The 20,326-nt window shown below is 38.7% G+C and overlaps 1 protein-coding gene across 2 annotated transcripts in view; it reads left to right on the forward strand.

Moving 5' to 3' along the window:
- Positions 1-19,962, forward strand: part of LOC139950623 (uncharacterized) — a 42,817-nt gene extending 22,855 nt beyond the window's left edge. For both annotated transcript variants that reach the window (XM_071949401.1, XM_071949409.1), the window contains exons 18-23: positions 502-590; positions 4,304-4,406; positions 13,618-13,784; positions 17,518-17,649; positions 19,054-19,193; positions 19,807-19,962. In XM_071949401.1, coding sequence (XP_071805502.1) covers positions 502-590; positions 4,304-4,406; positions 13,618-13,784; positions 17,518-17,649; positions 19,054-19,193; positions 19,807-19,962 — 787 coding nt within the window. The remainder of the gene's footprint in view (positions 1-501; positions 591-4,303; positions 4,407-13,617; positions 13,785-17,517; positions 17,650-19,053; positions 19,194-19,806) is intronic.
- Positions 19,963-20,326: the final 364 nt, after the last annotated feature.

Here is a 20,326-nt window from a genome sequence, read left to right on the forward strand (position 1 = left end):
GACAAAGGAACCTAAGGAGTTGTCGAGCATGGCACAAACAAGCAAGAAAAAGCTTGTTTCCATTGTGGTCATCTATATAAAAATACAACATATATATTCTTCTAATATAGTCACAACTCACAATATTGGTTGACAGATCAAGGCAATGAACAACATTGTTATCGCTGTTCATCAGGTCATTCCTGAAACTTTATCAGTGCGATAAATACATTAAACTTCGGTCAAGAGCACTGGAAAGCTGATGAAATTATAAGACTTTGTTTAGAGGAAGAGGTAAATGTTTTCAGATGAGGAAGGCTTCAGGCATTATTGTCATGACAGGGATTCGAACCCACACTCAAAATGTGATTGTTTTTTAAATAACGGAGGCGGGGGAACTTGAAATGTTGGAAATGTTCATCGAATCATGAGAAGATGTATATTAAGACAACTAGGTTTGTCTTTATAAGTTTTAAATTTTGCCAGAAGCTAATTTGTTTTATTTTATATAATTTGTAATAGATTGGAGGAAAGTCCCTCCAGTGACCAGGGCAAGCACATGGCAGTCTCACCTACACGGGAACCAGTTAAGACTGATCAAGAACAAACAGGTAAGTTCAGGTCCGGTCACACAGGCCCCGATAACGAGAACGGAAACGAGAACGGAAACGAGAACGATAAAAATGCTATCCCTCGATTGGTTGAAAGAGCGTGGGCGTATTCTGCGTGGAGCAATTCAACCAATCGAGGGCGTGCATTTTTATCGTTCTCGTTTCCGTTCTCGTTATCGGGGCCTGTGTGACCGGGTCTTTATTCCCCTTGAGGTTTGTACCTTATACATTATGTATGGTGCTACCGCAAACTTAACACTGTATTTCCACCATACAATATTTCGAATCCTCTGAATATAATTATTAGGGTTGTTTTTTAGCGAGGATTGATGCATTGAAAGCATCAAACAGCCGTCGTCGTCCATCCCCATTGCCCGCTACGCCAAGGTCAATCTAATAAATGAGATTAGCATCTTATAGATTACAACTCGCTAATTACTAACCCGTAGTCTGATGAATTGACAACCTTGAATGTGATAGTCTCCAGTTGTAAATACATTATACTATTGTAGATGTAACTGGGAGGTGGAAACAATGAAAGAGTAAACATAGAGGTTTCAAACTGTCGGTGTTAGGCAAGAGTGCAGTGCACTTGTTTTAAGCGTGGTGACCATATAGCTGCATAAACTGATAAATCGTAACTTTCTCGATTCTATAAAAATAGAATAGCTTTAAGGCATTTACGAAAATCAAGCAATTAGAAAACAATATATTTAGTAAGTGTGCCAAAAAAAAAGATAAATCGTTTTGAAATAATTATCAAGTGACATTGAATTACCTCAAAATAGCTGTATAAACATTCTCATTTCACGTTAATATTTCAATCAAATTTATTTGTAACTTGCCCAAAGGAGTGCTGATGGCTGTACTCGGATATTTAATATATTCAATAAGTTGTGAGATATTTTTGGGTTAAACATTTAAACAAAAGAGTAATTGATTCTCTATAATGAACATGTGGACAAACTTTTCAGAAGAATCATTGAACCGACTCAGCCAACTAATTATCTGTCTGTTATCGATGAGCATCTGGCGCTCCAAATACACACAAAGATGACAACTCATAGGCACTAGACATGTTTGGTAATTGTCAAAGACTAGTATTCTCACTTTGTGTATCTCAACATATGCAAAAAAATAACAAACCTGTGAAAATTTGGGCTCAATTCGTCATCGAAGTTGCAAGAGAATAATGAAGAAGAAAAAAATCCCTCGTTGCAAAACTTTGTGTGCTTTCAGATGCATAATCAAGTACTATAATTGAAGTCTTTTGTTATTTTTGTGAGAAATACCTTTTTCTCAACAACTATAAATGTTACTTCAGAGGAAGCTGTTTCTCACAATGGTTTATACTACCAACAGTTCTCTATTTCATATTGCGGTATCAAGTGAATTGTTATCCTAACAATTATTTTGAGTAATTACTACCTGAAAGCACACAAACTTGTACAGACTTGTTTTTTCTTTCATCATTTTCTTGCAACTTCGATGACCAATATTGAGCCCAAATTTTCACAGTCTTGATATTCGATGCTTTACGTTGGGACACACCAAGTGAGAGAATAAGTCTTTGACAATTACCAAACGCGTTCAGTGCCTTTAAAGTCTACAGCTACGTCAATGAGATATATGATTATTTCAGCTGTCATTCTTAAGATAAAACCAGTTCAATTAGAACGTCCAAGTCATTGAACCAGACATTCTACCAATGGTTACGGAGTGATGACTAATATAGTAACCGAAATAAAACGAACCCTGCAAGGTACGGGGAAAAAGCAAGGAGCGGGGGCATTGCTCCATGGTCCATCTGCTTTAATTTGCTGGATGTTACAAAATGCAAAATTACAAGAGTGGGACTTGGGCTTGTGACCTCTGGATTAAGTTGCCCGAACTCTACCAACTGGGTCCGATAACTTGATATATATGCCTACTTTAAATGTTTGTGGTGTGGGGACTTTTGTGTGAGTTTTAAAGGCATTTCTGATACATTTAGTTGCTTTAAATCTTCACCTAAACAAAGACTTAGGCCTAATTGTCTACTGTTAAGCACCTTGTGTCTGTGGATCTAAATTGGCTATGTATTCAAGAAATTTGACTTTCGGGAAAAAATCATCGTTTCCTAAATTAGTAATCAAACAATAAATGTAAGATTGGCTAAATTATTCCAACGAGAATGACAATCACTCTCACAATGGGTGATTAAAGGCAGTGGACAATATTGGTAATTGTCAAAGACTACCCTTCATAGTTGGTGTATCTCAACATATACATAAAATAACTAACATGTGAAAATTTGAGCTCAATCGGTCGTCGAAGTTGCGAGATAATAATGAAAGAAAAAACACCCTTGTCACACGACGGTGTGTGCGTTTAGATGGTTGATTTCGAGACCTCAAGTTCTAAATCTGAGGTCTCGAAATCAAATTCATGGAAAATTACTTCTTTCTCGGAAACTATGACATTTCAGAGGGTGCCGTTTCCCACAATGTTTTATACAATCAACCTCTCCCCATTACTTGTCACCAAGAAAGGTTTTATGCTAATAATTATTTTGAGTAATTACCAATAGTGTCCACTGCCTTTAATAATTTCGCATCAGTCTGATCTTCCGTTTAAATATTCATGTTGTACTGAACTGATGTCAAATAAAATTAACATGAAATACGGTTCGAGAGTTCAATCAAATTGTACTTCCATGGTTCAATTCACAACCGATTGGCAGAAAAGCACAGTGTTACATTTTGGTGTAGGAGTAAAACCACGATAAGGATAGTTATTTTTGATAACAGCCACACATTTTTTGTTGGAATGCAATCGATGAGACTTAACGATCTAAGTGCATTTTAATATGTCAACAATACACAATTAATTGCACACACTCCGTATATTAAACTGCAATTGAAAATTCATGACCCAGTTAACTGCAAAGGGCTTATTTATTATCCACGTGACCTTTCAGATAGACAAGCTGTTAATCAAATTTAATAAACAATAACTGTCGTGTGAAAGCCCTAATCGCCCATAGCTGACATGACGAGTGTAAATTAAGTTCAACAGTTTCGAGAGAGTTCTGTTAAGCATAGATCTATGCACAGCTCAAAACGGTTTCGCAGAAAGCTCCCTCCCATTGAATGCAACGTATTTATCCATCATTCACGTTTCCTACGTGACTATATCTCTTTCAAATTACATTGTGACATTTAAACTACCTACCCACGTGGCAGTCTGGTATCGCCCTGTAAGTATTGATTAGGTTAAATAATATTGTGGGTATAAAAATACATTCGGGAAGTTAGACCCCCGGGACGGTCCACCACAAGGCCCAATTTCATAGAGAATACTGCTTAACAATTGTCTGCCAAGCAGAAAAGAGCAAAATGCCAGTTACAAATTGTACATGTGACATGGTAGTTTGGCTGGTAACCTTATTCAGGGTGAGGTGAATTTTGTTATGCTTAGCTACTTTTTGTGTAAGCAGCTCTATGAAATCGAAGGTCTGGTTCTGCGAACAGCCCATACGGCTTGGGGCTGCGCGCGACTTGACTGGGTATACCATATACGGTACATATCACGCACTGCTGTGATATTGGCTCAGTGTGTCAGAGTTACACGGTCTGACACTGGAATGCAAGGGGCAACTGTTGTACATGTATGATTATACTCTATGCACAAACTGTGTACATTTGATGCTATTCTTTCGTGCGGTGTTGCAGGGAAAGCAGACGTCGTCGAGGTTGAGGAGGGGAGCGTTCAGCAACAACGGCAGGAGATACCAGAGGAAAGTGCCCTACTCAACGGCGGGCACGGCAACGAAAGGTGAGTTGATCTCGTTTTATTTCCTCATGTGTTGGTAGATTAATGGTTACTCTGTTTTCCACTGTGTCAGATTAAGTCTTCATTGAGTCTGGAATAATATGTTTATCAGTCATAATTTTGACCTCACCTGTATGAACCTGATGAATTATGACATTTCCCACAACGGTGTAACGTATTCGGTGTAATTATCTATATGACTCAGCTGCACTATGGTGTGGAATGTCTAATTTCGTGTCATAGGCTACTTAGTTGATCTTGTCGCGCGTCACATCTCGAAACAGAGCATGGGGGAACGAACCATCCGTCCAACAGAGCACGAACGACGAAAAAAACCTCCATGCAACAGAGCATGGTGGATTGAGGGTTCACAGAGCATGGAGGGGACCATTCGTGCAACAAATAATGGTAAAAAGGAACCCCTTATTCACTAGAGCACAGAGCATGCCAAAGAAGGAACCCTCCATGTAACAGCATACAGTAAGGAACTATGAATGCTACAGACCATGGAGTGCAACAGAGCATGATGGATCTAACCATTCGTGCGACAGAGCATGGAGGATGAAGCTACAGAGCATGGAAGAACAAACTGTCGGCGCAACAGAGCATGAATGATGAAAGAACCCTCCGAGCAACAGAGCATGGAGGAAGTAGGACCTCTCCTTGCAACAGAGCATGGAGGAAGAAGAAACTCTCCATGCAACAGAGCAAGAAGGAAGTAGGAACTCTCCATGCAACAGAGCGTAGAGGAAGTAGGAACTCTCCATGCAACAGAGCATGGAGGAAGTAGGAACTCTACATGCAACAGAGCATGGAGGAAGCAACTCTCCATGCAACAGGGCATTGAGTAAGTAGGAACTCTCCATGCAACAGAGCAAGGAGGAAGTAGGAACTCTCCATGCAACAGAGCATTGAGGAAGTAGGAACTCTCCATGCAACAGAGCAAGGAGGAAGTAGGAACTCTCCATGCAACAGAGCATAGAGGAAGTAGGAACTCTCCATGCAACAGAGCAGAGGATCCATTCGTGCAACAGAACAAGGAAGATGAAGAAACTTTCCATCATGCAACAACGCATGGAAAAGGGAAATATTTCAAACATGATGCTTCATGTTCTCGTTCATGGATTGTCATCACTATCCAGCCAAATCATAAACAAAATGTGAAGTTGTATATTGCTCTTTTTTAAGTTGTCGTTGTTTGATACCCTTTTTTCTTGAAGCAGCAGACACTGTGTATGGTTTTGTGATTTACGCAGTGTCTACAAATCATCATTGATGGTTGCGAAAAGCTTTGCAAAGTCTTGCATAACGTTTAACAATAAGTTGAGACGTTATAAAAAGTGAGGCTGCGAGCAAAGTATAGACGAAAGTAGAGGGGTCTTGTTTTCCCGACCAACCTCATTTATTCCACTGTTTCTTGAATCGCCTACTCAAAAAAATATGAATCGGTGACAACCCCAAGTAAAGAATCAATGGACTTGACTGATGAGTCAAAAATCCACACACCAGCCGTACGTGAATTGCCGGCATATTTTCAGCAGCTGGGCTCCGTTACTCTCTTGTGAAAGTTATGCCCCCTGCTCCTTAAATTTCGCTCCACTCTTAAACAATTTTGAAATGTCGTTAACACTTCGTCCTTGATCCATTTCACTGATTACGAACTTATTATCAGAATTACTTTCTGCAAAGATACAATTACGAACCAATGATTGTTTACAGTAATTCTATTTGATAAATGGTGCGCACAGCTTTTTCCCTTCACCGGCTCAGTGGCTCGTGTTCACTCTGTTATTACTATTATTTTATTTTGTACAGTGAGTAATGTTATTAAGTTAGTGATTAACTTTGTGCTCAGCGCACTGTGCTTCGAAATGTTACACCTGCTGCTGCTACATTTAAACGTTCTGTAATTTTCTGCAAAACTGCTTCTGCTGCTAGAACTCGTATTCGGAGTACGGTGGAAGTTCCACGTTTACACCTGTCTCACTAAAGACCGTGTGAACTTTGTTTGCAGTAAGTGTGACCTTGTACATTCTCTGGCTCGTCTGGCAGGCAAGATACTGCACTGGTCATACGGGAAAGCTTACATTTTGTGTCATAATTTCCACTTAAATCCAAGATTTATTAAAGTAAAAGCTGGACAAGTTTTGAGATGTGCCCCTTTCATCATATCAAAAGTTGATAAGAATTGGGCAATGCAATCTCCACAAAATATAAGATTTTATGTTTTCTTCCATTAGGCTGTGTACAAATCTTGCCTGCAGGAAGTCCAGGCTTGGTTGTTTTTTTGTTAACATGTGATGTCACAGGTCACATCGTCTATAGTTTTGTTTCTCCTGAAAAACGGTTCACCAATACTTAGTCAAAACTTTATTAGACTATGATCTAATTCTCAGTGATTATCATGGACACTAAAATAGAAAGCTTATAAAATCTAAAGGCTTTAAGGGTGCAAAGTTGATCAGTTCTTACTGATAACTATTTCAGATAAGTAATGTCTTTGCAATACGATGATTAATTTCGAGTAAATATTGCTGGTACAACCATGTATGGAGCTATTTTGGAAAGAGTGTTCGGATCTTGTGTTGTTTGGTTTCAACGTTTCAAACATTACACTCTACTCATGAAACGTCTTAAACACTCGTCACGACGAGCAGACTGTTCGAAACGTCAACAATTATTTTAGACGTTTCAAACAGCATGCTCTGCTCGTCATCTTCTTCTCATCTAACACAGTACTGTTTGAAAACCGACGGCTCTTCTCATCAGAACCAACACTTCGTTCGAAAGAAATTTTAAAGTTGCATTTGCAAAATTGAATAGAAACCGTTACTTCTTATCCACAGTTTAAAGGCAGTGGACACTATTGTACTTGTCAAAGACTAGCCTCCACAGTTGGTGTATCTCAACATATGCATAAAATAACAAACCTGTGAAAATTTGAGTTCAATCAGTCATCAAACTTGCGAGATAATAATGAAAGAAAAAAACACCCCTGTCACACGAAGTGGTGTGCATTTAGATGGTTGATTTCGAGACCTCAAGTTTTAAATCTGAGGTCTCGAAATCAAATTCGTAAAAAATTACTTCTTTCTCGAAAACTACGGCACTTTAGAGGGAGCCGCTCCTCACAATGTTTTAGACCATCAACCTCTCCCCATTACTCGTCACCAAGAAAGGTTCTACGCTAATAATTACTTTGAGTAATTACCAATAGTGTCCACTGCCTTTAATAATGACATGCCATTTAAATTAACTAGATTTGTCATAGGCGAAGTGTCCTTAAAAACTATAGGAAGAAGAAGCAACACAAAATTGAGTGATCTGTTAAGTATACGTGTATCTATGATGTATATTATCATTACGGTCTAGTACACGTCGCGATCCCTCTCAGGATTGATCCAGCACTCGGTACGTCACTTAAGACTAATAGGCATCTTTCATCAACAAACATTCTGATCGACTCCTATAAATGCATATAAGGGATATATCTGGCAGGCGGGTCAGTAACGGATCCATCATTACTTGTCGAGTGTTTACACATAACAATCAAACAGGCACTAATTGCCACACGAACATCCATAATATTACAGATCATACAACTTTAACAGTTCGTAATCTCTCTGTGAGACTGTCATTGTCGATAAAATAGCGTTTGAACTTAAGGCAAAGTTACTGTCAGTTACTTGTTTGAACTACGCACAGAATCCTTTAAAACAACCATAAACCCTTTTGTCGTTGATTTCACTGTTCAAAACGGGATCACCCAAGTACTATAGTTCAACAGGTTTGTTGGGGTTATGTGGTTGTTGCAAAATAGAGAAAGAAAAAACGAATTTATCTTCCCCCAAATCAATGATGAAATACAAACCATTGAATGAGATTTCCTGTAATTGGTATCTCCTTCATCAGTTCTACACGTTACAATGGGCTAATAGTCCTGCGCTGACTTGTCCCTTTAATTGTTTATTTTCTATTTTCGCAGCCAGTGAGCGTGGGTATACTTTCAGATATTTAAACAATCGTTGAATAGGCCGATTAATTTTGAAGTTGTCGTATTTCAAACAGTGTGATTAGTTTGTGTGCAAAAAATTGACAACGGAGAGTTATAAATAATAGGGCCAACAAAGAAAGCCCTTCAAGGTAATATGGTGTCTTTTTTCTATAAGTAGCCATAAATTATCAGAATGATATTTTTTAATTATAAGCAAATACCTCAAGGCATAACGCAACAAGAAACACTAAGACCTAGAGCGATCTGTTTTTGTTTTGTTTTATTATTTATTTTGTAGGGGGTGGGGGTCGAGGTATTTTTAAATCAGCACAATATGTGATTGACTCTGCATAAGGCCTACTGCTATTTATCAACATGCGGGGTGTTTGATTATGTATTTTCCTTTCATTTTGCTCATCATCAGTGTGTGCTTTCGGCTCCCCTTTATCATTCAACGCGCCATTTCGTTGATGGATTAGGCTTCACAGCTGGTGGGACTGGGTCTGGACCCAGCATCAGCCACCGTAAATCAGTCCTCCTGCTGGTTGGGAGATAATTGGAAATGGTGTTTTCCTGATTCAATGTCGGGATGGGATGACGGGCATGTCTACGCATTCAAACCGAGAACTTTAGCAAAAGGGAATCCGGGAAAAGTCACACCGAGGACGTCCTCAATTCGATTTCGTGTACAAAACCAATGGGGAAGTCTGAAAAATAAACTTTGCCCAAACAATGGGAGAACAAAGAGAAGTCCTCGGTTTACACCATAAACACAGCTGTGAGTGGGTGTGTGTGTGTGTGTTTGACATGATCATGACATCTGCTTGAAACATCTCTTCTTTGCAATCATTTAAAGACACCGAACACCTCTGGTTATTGTCAAAGACCAGTCTTCTCACTTGGTGTACCTCAACATATGCACAAAATAACAAACCAATTGATCTCAATTGGTCGTCGAAGTTGCGAGATAATAATGAAAGAAAAAAACTATTGTCACACAAAGTTGTGTGCTTTCAGATGGTTGATTTCGAGACCACACATGTGAGGTCTCAAAATCAAATATTTTACTGAAAAATTAGTTTTTTCTTAAAAACTACGTTATTTTAGAGGGAGCCGTTTCTCACAATGCTGTATACTATCAACAGCTCTCCATTGCTCGTTTCCAACTTTATCCCCAGTAAATTTAACTTCTGTTAGAATAATACAGGTCCTAGTGTTGCATTGAAAAACAACAAAGGTGGGGGGTTTTAATGTGATGGTCTTTACAATTTGTTATTTTTTTGTTATCAGGTGGGTGGGTTAACTTTAGCAATAAAAACAAATCATCACATCAATCAATTTTTACAACAGCCAACAGCAAGAGGTTGGCCAACCATAAAATTTCACCAAGTAACAACTAGCGAATGATGGAAATGTAGTTTGGGATACGTGCAAATAAAATAAAAATGGACTAAAACGAACTGAATGAAATGAACGAAATCATGTGTACACGAAAAGGAAATTGAATTCAATAGTATAGCTAAAAATAAACACGAGATTGCATTAGGGGGAAATTCATTTATTAAAATGCGTCTTCTTGAAATTGAATTTGGGTTGTTGCTGAAATTGGCCCTGAAAACCGTTTTTAGTATTGCCATAAATAACTCATTTTGTTCAAAATAATGAGGTTTGCATGATGGCTTAGTTTTAACCTTGAGTGCACACTGACTCAAAACCGGATAGTGAACAAAACAAAAGGGGGGGACAAATTAATAAACACAACATTAATTTTAAATACTATATCACTATAGAACCCAACAGTGGTATTTTCAGTCAGTGATTTCGAACCCCCACGTAGTAAGGATTCCCCTATCTACACTTTTACTATTGTGGATTGTAAGATTCCAATTTTTTACCAATGCTCCGGGTCCCAGGGCGACTGACCCATTTACAGGTCTGTCCGCCCCAAAAGGTGGTTAAAATCACTGTTTAACATGGAGTCTGTGTAATTTTGACCTATTTCTGGGTGATTTTCACAAAGATTCCCGGACATTCTCACCCAGAAATACGGGTCAGGCCCCAACAAAACCCGGAAGTTTTTTTTAGATGAAATACAACTCCTATCGGCAATTTTGGTAAACTCTCAGATATAAGATACAATTTCTTCTTCTCAAATTGTATTTGTTATATTTATGAGAGGTTTATTCAGTAAAGATAGCATGTCCTCGGTGTTACCCGAATAACGAAAAGTAATTTGCAGTGCGCTGCAGCTTCGTTTGGGGCGGGATATAGATCACGAATTGACGGGTTCAACCTTCAGTTACTGCAGACCCCAAACCCATGTCGATATTAGATGTAATCAAATGGTAGCCCGAAGCCAGGTGAAATAACAGTCAATACTAAGAGATTCAATCTGTCTGCATTTGCGACTGAGTACCTGCCCCCCCCCCCCCCCCTCTCTTTCCCCCGTCACCAACCCACTCCACCCCCGCAAGATTCGTCAGGGGAAAACATCATGGACTTTCTTATAACTCTGTTTTCCTCTTTATCAAATCTTGTGTAATTTTATTTATTTCATTTATTTCCATTCCAACAGATTATCAAAATAACAATAACAAAGAACAGTAAGAGAATTGGAAATGGGGGCATAACAGAAAAGCCACAGTTTGTGGTAGACATGCCCAGACAAACAAAAACACAAAATGGACTTAAGTGAACAGTAACAAGTATAGTGAGAGTAGGTACGATATTTAACTAAGACAGAATATTATTATTATTATTATTTATTTTTACCCATACACCGATGTGTGTTAGCACTGTATACTCAGCACTTTCCCGAGTCCTGTGAAAAAATTATCACAGGCATATTACTCGGGTGGGATTCGAACCCACGACCCTTGCAGTTCTAGAGCAGTGTCTACCAACTACACTACCGAGGTTGCCCGGGCTAGAGGCAGTTCGAATCCTATGTTTTGGCCAACCAACATTATTATTCTTTTTCCCCGATGCAATTTAACATCTCTTATAAGACAGAATAGACTCTATGTGAACTTAGATTACGTCAGAGGGATGCAACTTATAACAACACATAGCAGTAAATTTTTGATTTTACACTCTCGACGAATCCGATTTTAGAAAATGTAAAAGAGAATGTTACATACGCTTTCAAAACAATCGTTTGATGTTGCCAATGTCTCTTTATTCAATTTATTGAAGTGAAGTTCAAAATAGCCTCCGTGAATTACCAATCCTTCTAGAGTTGCACCTTCCTCTGTACATTTCATGAATAGATTGTCACAGTTACCCGATCGACATTGCTAGCCGTGAGGTAATGGCATAGGAATCTCATCTGTCTTCAATTTCAGAATAGAACCGAGTTCATTCACATGTATACCTTCGTCTGGCTCTAATCTTGGTCCTGGTGGTCCAATACATTAATTGAATCTCTGAAGGTATTGACGGTTAGATTTAAAGGCAGTGGACACTATTGGTAATTACTCAAAATAATGATTAGCACAAAACCTTACTTGGTAACAAGTAATGGGGAGAGGTTGGTAGTATAAAACATTGTGAGAAACGGCTCCCTCTGAAGTGGAGTAGTTTTCGAGAAAGAAGTATTTTCCCCACGAATTTGATTTAGAGACCTCAGATTCGAGACCTGGGTGTTTTTTCTTTCATTATTATCTCGCAACTTCGGCGACCAATTAAATTCAAATTTTCACATGTTTGTTATTTTATGCATATGTTGAAATACAGCAAGTGAGAAGAATGGTCTTTGACAATTACCAATAGTGTCCATTGTATTTAAACCCATTGGACACTTTCGGAACAGAACAAAAATTAAAAATTCACCGATTTACAAATAACTTAGAGGGTTTACAGAAGTTAATGGTGAAAGACTTCCCTTGAAATATTATTCCATGAAATACTTTACTTTTTGAGAAAACATTAAAACAATTATCAATTCTCGATATCGAGAATAACGGATTTGTTTTAAACACATGTCATGACACGGCGAAACGTGCGGAAACAAGGGTGGGTTTTCCCGTTATTTTTTCCCGACTCCGATGACCGATTTAGCCTAAATTTTCACAGGTTTGTTATTTTATATGTAAGTTGTGATACACGAAGTGTGGGCCTTCGGACAAAATTGTTTACCGATGTTGTGCGATTGCTTTAAAAAGAAATGTTACCAACAGTTTCCTTTACTGACGGTACGGTACATTTTAAGCCGTCAAACGAAACAAACACCGAGAGGGCTTTTATTTACTATTCCATGTTTGATAGTTTCTGAATTTCAGATGGAAGTATTTTCTCTAAAGATTTGTATACATTAATTAATTTAAGGTGTTTATTTCTGGTTTCGTTAGAATTTAACGACTGGGAATATTTCTATTTCCCCTTGGACACGATGTCGGTCCATCGGAGCTAACTCCCGAGCTCTTGCCGGTACCCGTTTATACTCGTGGCTGGAGAGAAGCAATTATGATTGAGGTACCTCGCTCAAGGGCACAAGTTTCGCGACTGACCGGGCAAGGATTCAAGGGCACAAGTTTCGCGACTGACCGGGCAAGGATTCAAGGGCACAAGTTTCGCGACTGACCGGGCAAGGATTCTAGGGCGCAAGTTTCGCGACTGACCGGGCAAGGATTCAAGGGCACAAGTTTCGCGACTCACCGGGCAAGGATTCAAGGGCACAAGTTTCGCGACTGACCGGGCAAGGATTCTAGGGCACAAGTTTCGCGACTGACTGGGCCAGGAATCCCAGGATTCGTACCCACATTTTGTGTACTAGAACTTGAGCCTAGTCACAACACCAACGACAAAATACATACCCTAACACAATCAATTCTGTTCATGTTTTTGTCTGACTGATTTGTCTCTCCTCGCAATAGATTGGTAGGCGGTGTGCCCAGCCTCTGGGTACGTAAGCCACAGTTGCATACTGGACCTAATCTGGAAGGCGAAGCTTAGTGTTTGTAAATAAACAAACACTACATTTCTCGTTATTATTACTTCAGTTTTGTTTATGTTTTTGCCTTTACTGATTTGTCTCTCCTGTCCATAGATTGGTAGGCGGTGTGCCCAGCCTCTGGGTACGTAAGCCACAGTTGCATACTGGACCTAATCTGGAAGGCGAAGCTTAGTGTTTGTAAATAAACAAACACTACATTTCTCGTTATTATTACTTCAGTTTTGTTTATGTTTTTGCCTTTACTGATTTGTCTCTCCTGTCCATAGATTGGTAGGCGGTGTGCCCAGCCTGTGGGTACGTAAGCCACAGTTGGGTACCGGACCCAACCTGGAAGACGACACGTTGATGCAAATGAACCTGAAAGCTGCTATGTATACCAGAATGTTTGCCGGGGACCTGGGACCGGGCCAGATCATTGATCCGGAAATGCCAAGTAAGTTTGCTTGTATGTCGGGTGTTTGTTTGTTTGTTTGTTTGTTTGTGTGTTTGTTTGTTTGTGTACTTTGTTTCTGTCTTAATTGACTATTTCCATTCAAAGATTCATGCATTTAGGAATTTAATGATAGCGCTTAAAAAATTAAGTCTTAAAAAAACTGCATGAGTTTTCGTGGCAGATAGGCCTACATATACTTCATCTGATGCAATGAAAGGAGCATCCATGCACTGGTTTGAGAATCTAAACTAATCAATGCACGGTAATACAAGATAAAACTCCACACAAGAAGAAACAGAATACAGTATGATGGGTAGTGTCATCCTGAGTAAAACGGCCCAAGTGGGAGCATTCAGAACTGCTACCAACATTTAAATAGTCTCTATAGATATTTTCAACATGGACAAGAAAACAATAGTACAGTTGAAGTAAATTGAGGGCAACATCAAATAACAGTAAAATTCATTTTTGTTTTGCATAAATTACTGCCTCGCTGACTGTTGACAGGAAGAAGAAGAAAAAAAATAATATATTTAAATTGTTTGTGTGAACAAAATTATCCAAAATAAAACTTCCTAGGGAATTATTTCTCAAAGTACTATCAACAGCTGCAGTGCTTCTCACAAACAGTTTTCAATGCCATCAAAATGTCTGAGTATTTACCGACAATGCATAATATTGCAGAAAGCAAACCAAACTCAGACTCCCTCCCAGGACAGATTAATTTGTCTTTGACGAAAATTTTCGAAAACCAATACCTGGATGACAGTTTTGAGCGAGTGAGATGTAAATAAACTAAGCTATTTAAAACATGGCAGACAGATTATCATATAGCCGCTTTTCAAGGATCAATATCTGCTGCTCCAAATTCTACGAGATGAAGTACGTTGACTGAAAAAGCTTTTGAAACCTTGTGCAAAAAAGTAGGTTAAGAAGAGAAAAATAATAATGAACAAATCCACTCGTGTGACCTAAGAGAAAAATACACATGAAAAAATCCACTCGTGTGACCTACAAATATAGGCAATTGAATTTATAGCATGTGATATGGAATGGCGAGACGGGATTATTTAATTATAACGTCTGCTGATTTTGAGGATTTTTTGTCCTCTGACTTGCCGACGTAGTGGAATATACATTTTATAACAAACGGTTACAAACGCTTTTTATAGACCAACTCGTCCGATCCAAGGCAACGTGTTCCTCTAAACAATGAGGTGGGGTTTTACGGTTGTATTGCACCACTTGTAAATCTCTTTTGGCTTTGTGGAATCTATACTACATTTCTATCTACATCAACAACTTATTTTTTCTTTCCCCTCTTCCTGGACTTTTTCTCCTCCTATGTTAATTTCAGGACAATCTGATCTTCTTCTGTATAGAGGTACGGTTGTCTGTATGGTATCTCTATGTTTCCACCAATAATAAGTTCATGCATGTTCACATAGGCTACGAGTGGATCGAAAACAAATTATCCTTTGTCGCGAATATCTCTGGGTTTTTTTTTTACCCCGTTTATAAAGAATTGGTAATGTGGGACAGGCTGTCAGCTTCAGTTTGGTACATTTTCATATCCAAAAGAGTGCCAAAACGCTGTAAGGTAAAATAGCAGGTCTCCTTTTCATGAAATGACAATTAGACGGTGTTTGGTGTCACTGTGACCACAGGGAGTCTGACAAGGATGGTTTATGATTTGAAGGCTTAATAAGAAACAACAACTGCAGAAGGAGTTAAGCTCTGCAACATTTATAAACCGAATAAATAAATAATGAGAATGCAGGGTTCGGGTAAAGAGGTAGATGCTGGTTCATAGTTTAATTAGTTAAGTGCCCGCCCCCTTCTCGACCCAGCCATAACGTTGACAACCTGTCCTCACCCTCAAAGGTCATCTTTAAACCCGGCTGCCCCAGCCCGTTACTGTTGTTACACTCTAAAAACTCAAAGGTTAGACCCTTCCCCACCCAACCCAACCCCAACCCCAAAACCACCACCGGCCCTCTCCCACCTCAACTACAACTCCGACCTGCTCCCATCCTAACCCCTTACAAACCCACACGGGGTACTATGCTCTAGTAGCAGCAGGGCCCAATTTCAAAGAACTGCTAAGCACAAAAATTTGCTGAGCATGAAATTTTGGCCTTCATAAAAACAGGATTTCCAACCAAATTTCCACGTGATTTTCAGGAAAAGCAAACAACAGCTGAATACCAGTAACGGGCAATATGCATCAAATGGAAATTTTGTTGGTAATCATGTTTTTATCAAGGAAGAAATTTCATGCTAAGCAAATTTGTGTGCTTAGCAGCTCTATGAAATTCGTCCAGGTCTCCCCGTTTGTTTTCTCTCTCTACTCCTCTCTCTCTTTCTCTCTATTTTGTCCCAAAGGCCGCTTTACTAATTTTTCTGATATAACTGTTCATTTTAACACGTGTTTCACCAGGATCAACCATACACCTAAAGTTGTTTTACTTTCTCCCGTAATCAATGAGTTTTGGTGACAATCATTGTTACACTGTCTGGCCACTACATCAACTCCATTTTAATTATAGCCGTTAATTTGTACTTCTTTATACATTTTGTTAAGGCTCTGTCAGAATTGTAAAATATATTGCGCTAGAAATATTTATGATTTATCCAATTAATTTGTTTAAATACATGGTTGTTGAATATTCCTCATTAAACATTTTTGTAAAAGCTGTTGTCAGAATTGTACAAATATGGCGCCTGAAAAAAAAATCCATTTATGATTTATCCAATGCTTAAATACATGGTTGGGGAACAGTTCTCAGTATCTCTTCATGTGTTATTGTCCCTTTTAATTTGATGACGTCCTAAATCGCGTCATGGAAATAATGATCGATTTATGTGAAAGCACCGAGATATACAATATAACACGACCTAACTTACATTCACTAGAAGTGTGCATCAATCGGCCTTCGTTATTTTCATAGCACACTGGCCTCATTCCACCAATGTTGTTCAAAATGTCAGTTTGGAATTCACATCCAACACCATACCACGCATTTTCATGTACCCCAATCATTCCAAATTTCATGCCCACAGATCTTATTATTACAACTGCTTGTAAACTTTGGAAGCTGTTTGTACACTCGTTCGATATACGAAGCTATCTGATTTATGCTGGCCATGAAATGAATATTGCAACCATTCGATCTTGCCCTGTGGGTTTGTGTCTGTTTTAATTCATTAATGGGGGAGAAGGAAGGACACGCCCCTTCCTAAAGAACCAACAAATTAATGTTTAATTTTGACGTACTTCATTTTGAATGGAATGTCGCTTATTATGAACATTCAAAGCTGCATAACTGTGTTTTGTTGTACACATTTATGTGGACTGCTTCATGATTTTTGTTGACGATAAAATTGAAATGTATTTTAATCTCTTTGCATTATTTTGTTAAAACACATATAATCGGAATTTCTTTGATATCCCTGCGAAGTCTGTGCGTACAACAAAATATTTAAAATTGCTTTCAAGCGTATCATGTTTGTTTACTTTTACATCATTTTTGTTTACATTTCCCCATCTCATTTTGTACTTAATGACCCTTGTTCGTCCAGGCACGTTAACTTGAGAGAATTGACAACCCTGTGACAGAAACCAATTTGTCTGCGTATGTTTTTTAACTATCAGAGTTTTACCTAGCTGTGCAATGCATTTTTGGTGGAGTTTTTGATTAAAGCCTGTTTTATATTACCGTGTCTTGTGCAGGAGACTACGAGACGACTGGTGAGATACGTATAGGACTGAAGAAAGAAACTAAAGCGGATGGGGACAAGTTGTACGTTGAGATCATACAGTGTCGCAAGATCAGCTACAAGTTCAAGACTGAAAACCCACCAGGTCAGTAGAGACAAGTCCCTTCCCAAATATTAAAGCTCAATTCCAGAAACAAACACTAATTCCTTTAGTTGGAGAACGCAAGAGAGAAGGTGAGAAAGGGAGGCGACGTTTCACAACTATGTTGTGCACGCTCAACAATTTATCAAAAGACAATAAATGACGATATTCAATACCGATTATAAATACAATTTCTAATCCACTCCTATCAAAATGATTATTACCTGTAAGAATACCTCCCTTACCCCACATTACCTTGCACATACTAGAATCCTCCTCATCTAGCGGGGTGCCGCGCCAAGCGCGGCATCCCGCTAGTCAAATATTTTTTTTTTTTTTGACAACAACCTCCTAGGCATAAACTGGACCTGATACTGTTATCTATGTTACAACCGAGTGTGATTAATTACATGCTTAAAATTGTACCTGACCATGGTTGTTCCTTATTTTCTCCTGACTCATACAACGGCTTAAGCCAAAATTTTCACATGTTAAAAAAGGGTAGTTAGTTTTGGTTATTATAACCAAAATTAAGGACTGTGTTAACATGCTTAAAATTGTGCCTGATTTTGCACCATTTTCTCCTGACTCAAACAACGGATTAAGCCCAACATGCCAATTTGTCACAGGTTATCACACAAAACACGAACACTCTCTGCAACTGTGTGTCAGCTCAAAACAAGCTATACCTTCAAGTATCAGAACATGCCAAGGTGTTCAAAATCTTAAAGACTTATGCAAGACCTATTTTTGTATTCCTATATTTTGTATTCCTAGAATCCATCCATTCACATGTCTCCAAATTGTGCTTGCTAAATTAAATAACAGCAAGCACTCTTTAAGTTCCAACATTCATTTCCCTCATGGCACTTTCTAATGGAGAGAAAGGCAATTTGCAGAATGTGTTGGCCAGATTCCCATCACATACTATGCTTGGCGCGCAGAAAGGCCCACCAGCAAGACAACAGCCACGTGATGCCATTAGCTGGCCAATTCCTGTTTAATATAACCTCATGAGTGTTAATTAAACATCGTTGAACTCTTGGTTAGCAGTGAAATCAAACTGAGTCTTAGATCTATAGGTTGTGGCTTGGTTTTAAAGTGTTTGAGAATGGGGAATGGAATTTGGATTGGGTTTCAAACTGGTGTTAAAGGTTGAATTGCTGGGGTTTGTTGAAGTTAAGGCACGGGTAAAAGGTTTTAGGATGGTTATTTGTTCCTCTTCTTCACGTCTGATTTAAAAACATGATCGAAGACATCACGAATCGTCAAATTATCAAATTATCACCAAACACCAAATTATGTAAATTCTAAGTAAGAGTATAATTTCAAGTATGTTCATGTCCATAACCCTTTGTATGTGATACATTGTAAGTGTGATTATTTTGTTTCTTTTCAATCACTCAGACCTATACGTCAAGGGTTACCTGGTCGTAGGTGATCGGAAAGTGTCAAAGAAGAAAACGCACATATGCAAATTCAGCAAGGAACCCAACTTTAACGAAGTGTTCATGTACAGTACCAGCGTAACAGGCCTTGCTTTACAAGTGAGTATCATGTTCATAATCTCAGTCCATTAATAACACCCACAAATAAATATAGAACAAAAATCTCTAGAGCCAACAAAATTATGGGCTGATTGCCACTAATTGATTGGCAGCGTATTGCGCCACACCACATTGTAAACCATTACATGATCTATGTAAAAGGAGTAGATCTTATAATTCAAACGTATATAGTCCAACATACCTTGCAGGAAAAATACTGAATGTTGAAACGCATTGAGCTCTACTGAGTGTCGGGTATGAGCGCATATAAGAAGCCACTATTATTAATTAAGACCAAAAACTGTACACACGCATTTTTGTTATTTAATTAAAGCATGCGTCTCAAGCCACGTGCTGTTAGTTCCTGCGACAAACATATTTTGTAGTTAAAACAAGTCTACAATGCTAATCGAGTACTCATTGGCGGTTATAAACAATTAACTTTAAAAATAATATTTCAGTTTGTTCATCTGCCGTTTTAAAATGAAAGTTACTAGGCCTATCAATGAAGTCAAGTAAGCAAACATTATGTAAATGAGATTCTAAAAACTCTAGGTACCTCGCGGGAAATATAAAAATATTACTTTGCTCTCTTTATTTTGTTTTCGTATAGGTTTCCCTATGGGCAGACGGTGGGCGATTTGGAAGGAACACCTTGCTTGGAGAAGCCATGATCTGGCTGGACAATGTCCCATTTATTCCCAACTCTGAAAGCGAGGCTTGGTACAAACTCTTACTCGCCAGCCACAAGTGTTCCTCCAGTCCGTAACGAGTGACGTCACTTCGTTCTAAACTATACATCGACGTGAAGTTCAAGAATAATCTAGTCTCCTAACTAATACTCTCCTCGCTGATCGGACTCCGCCATCTTGGTCGCGTTCCTTTAACCGTCATCACAGTAATTGCATGTATGAAGTTCAGTGTCATGGTTGCCAGTCTATCGTGCAAGGAGTAACAACATGAAAGTCTTAATGAACCACACAGTGTTGCGTCATGACGTCATTATCATGTTCTCGTGTGTGGAATCGTTGCTATGGATGGCAATGAAGTAAATGTTAGGCTAGAGCCATCTTACATGTTGGAACTGCTCATGGTAACCTCGGATATACATTTAAGTTGACAATATCATTGAG

Source organism: Asterias amurensis, chromosome 2, assembly GCF_032118995.1.
Source record: "Asterias amurensis chromosome 2, ASM3211899v1".
Lineage (NCBI taxonomy): Eukaryota > Metazoa > Echinodermata > Asteroidea > Forcipulatida > Asteriidae > Asterias > Asterias amurensis.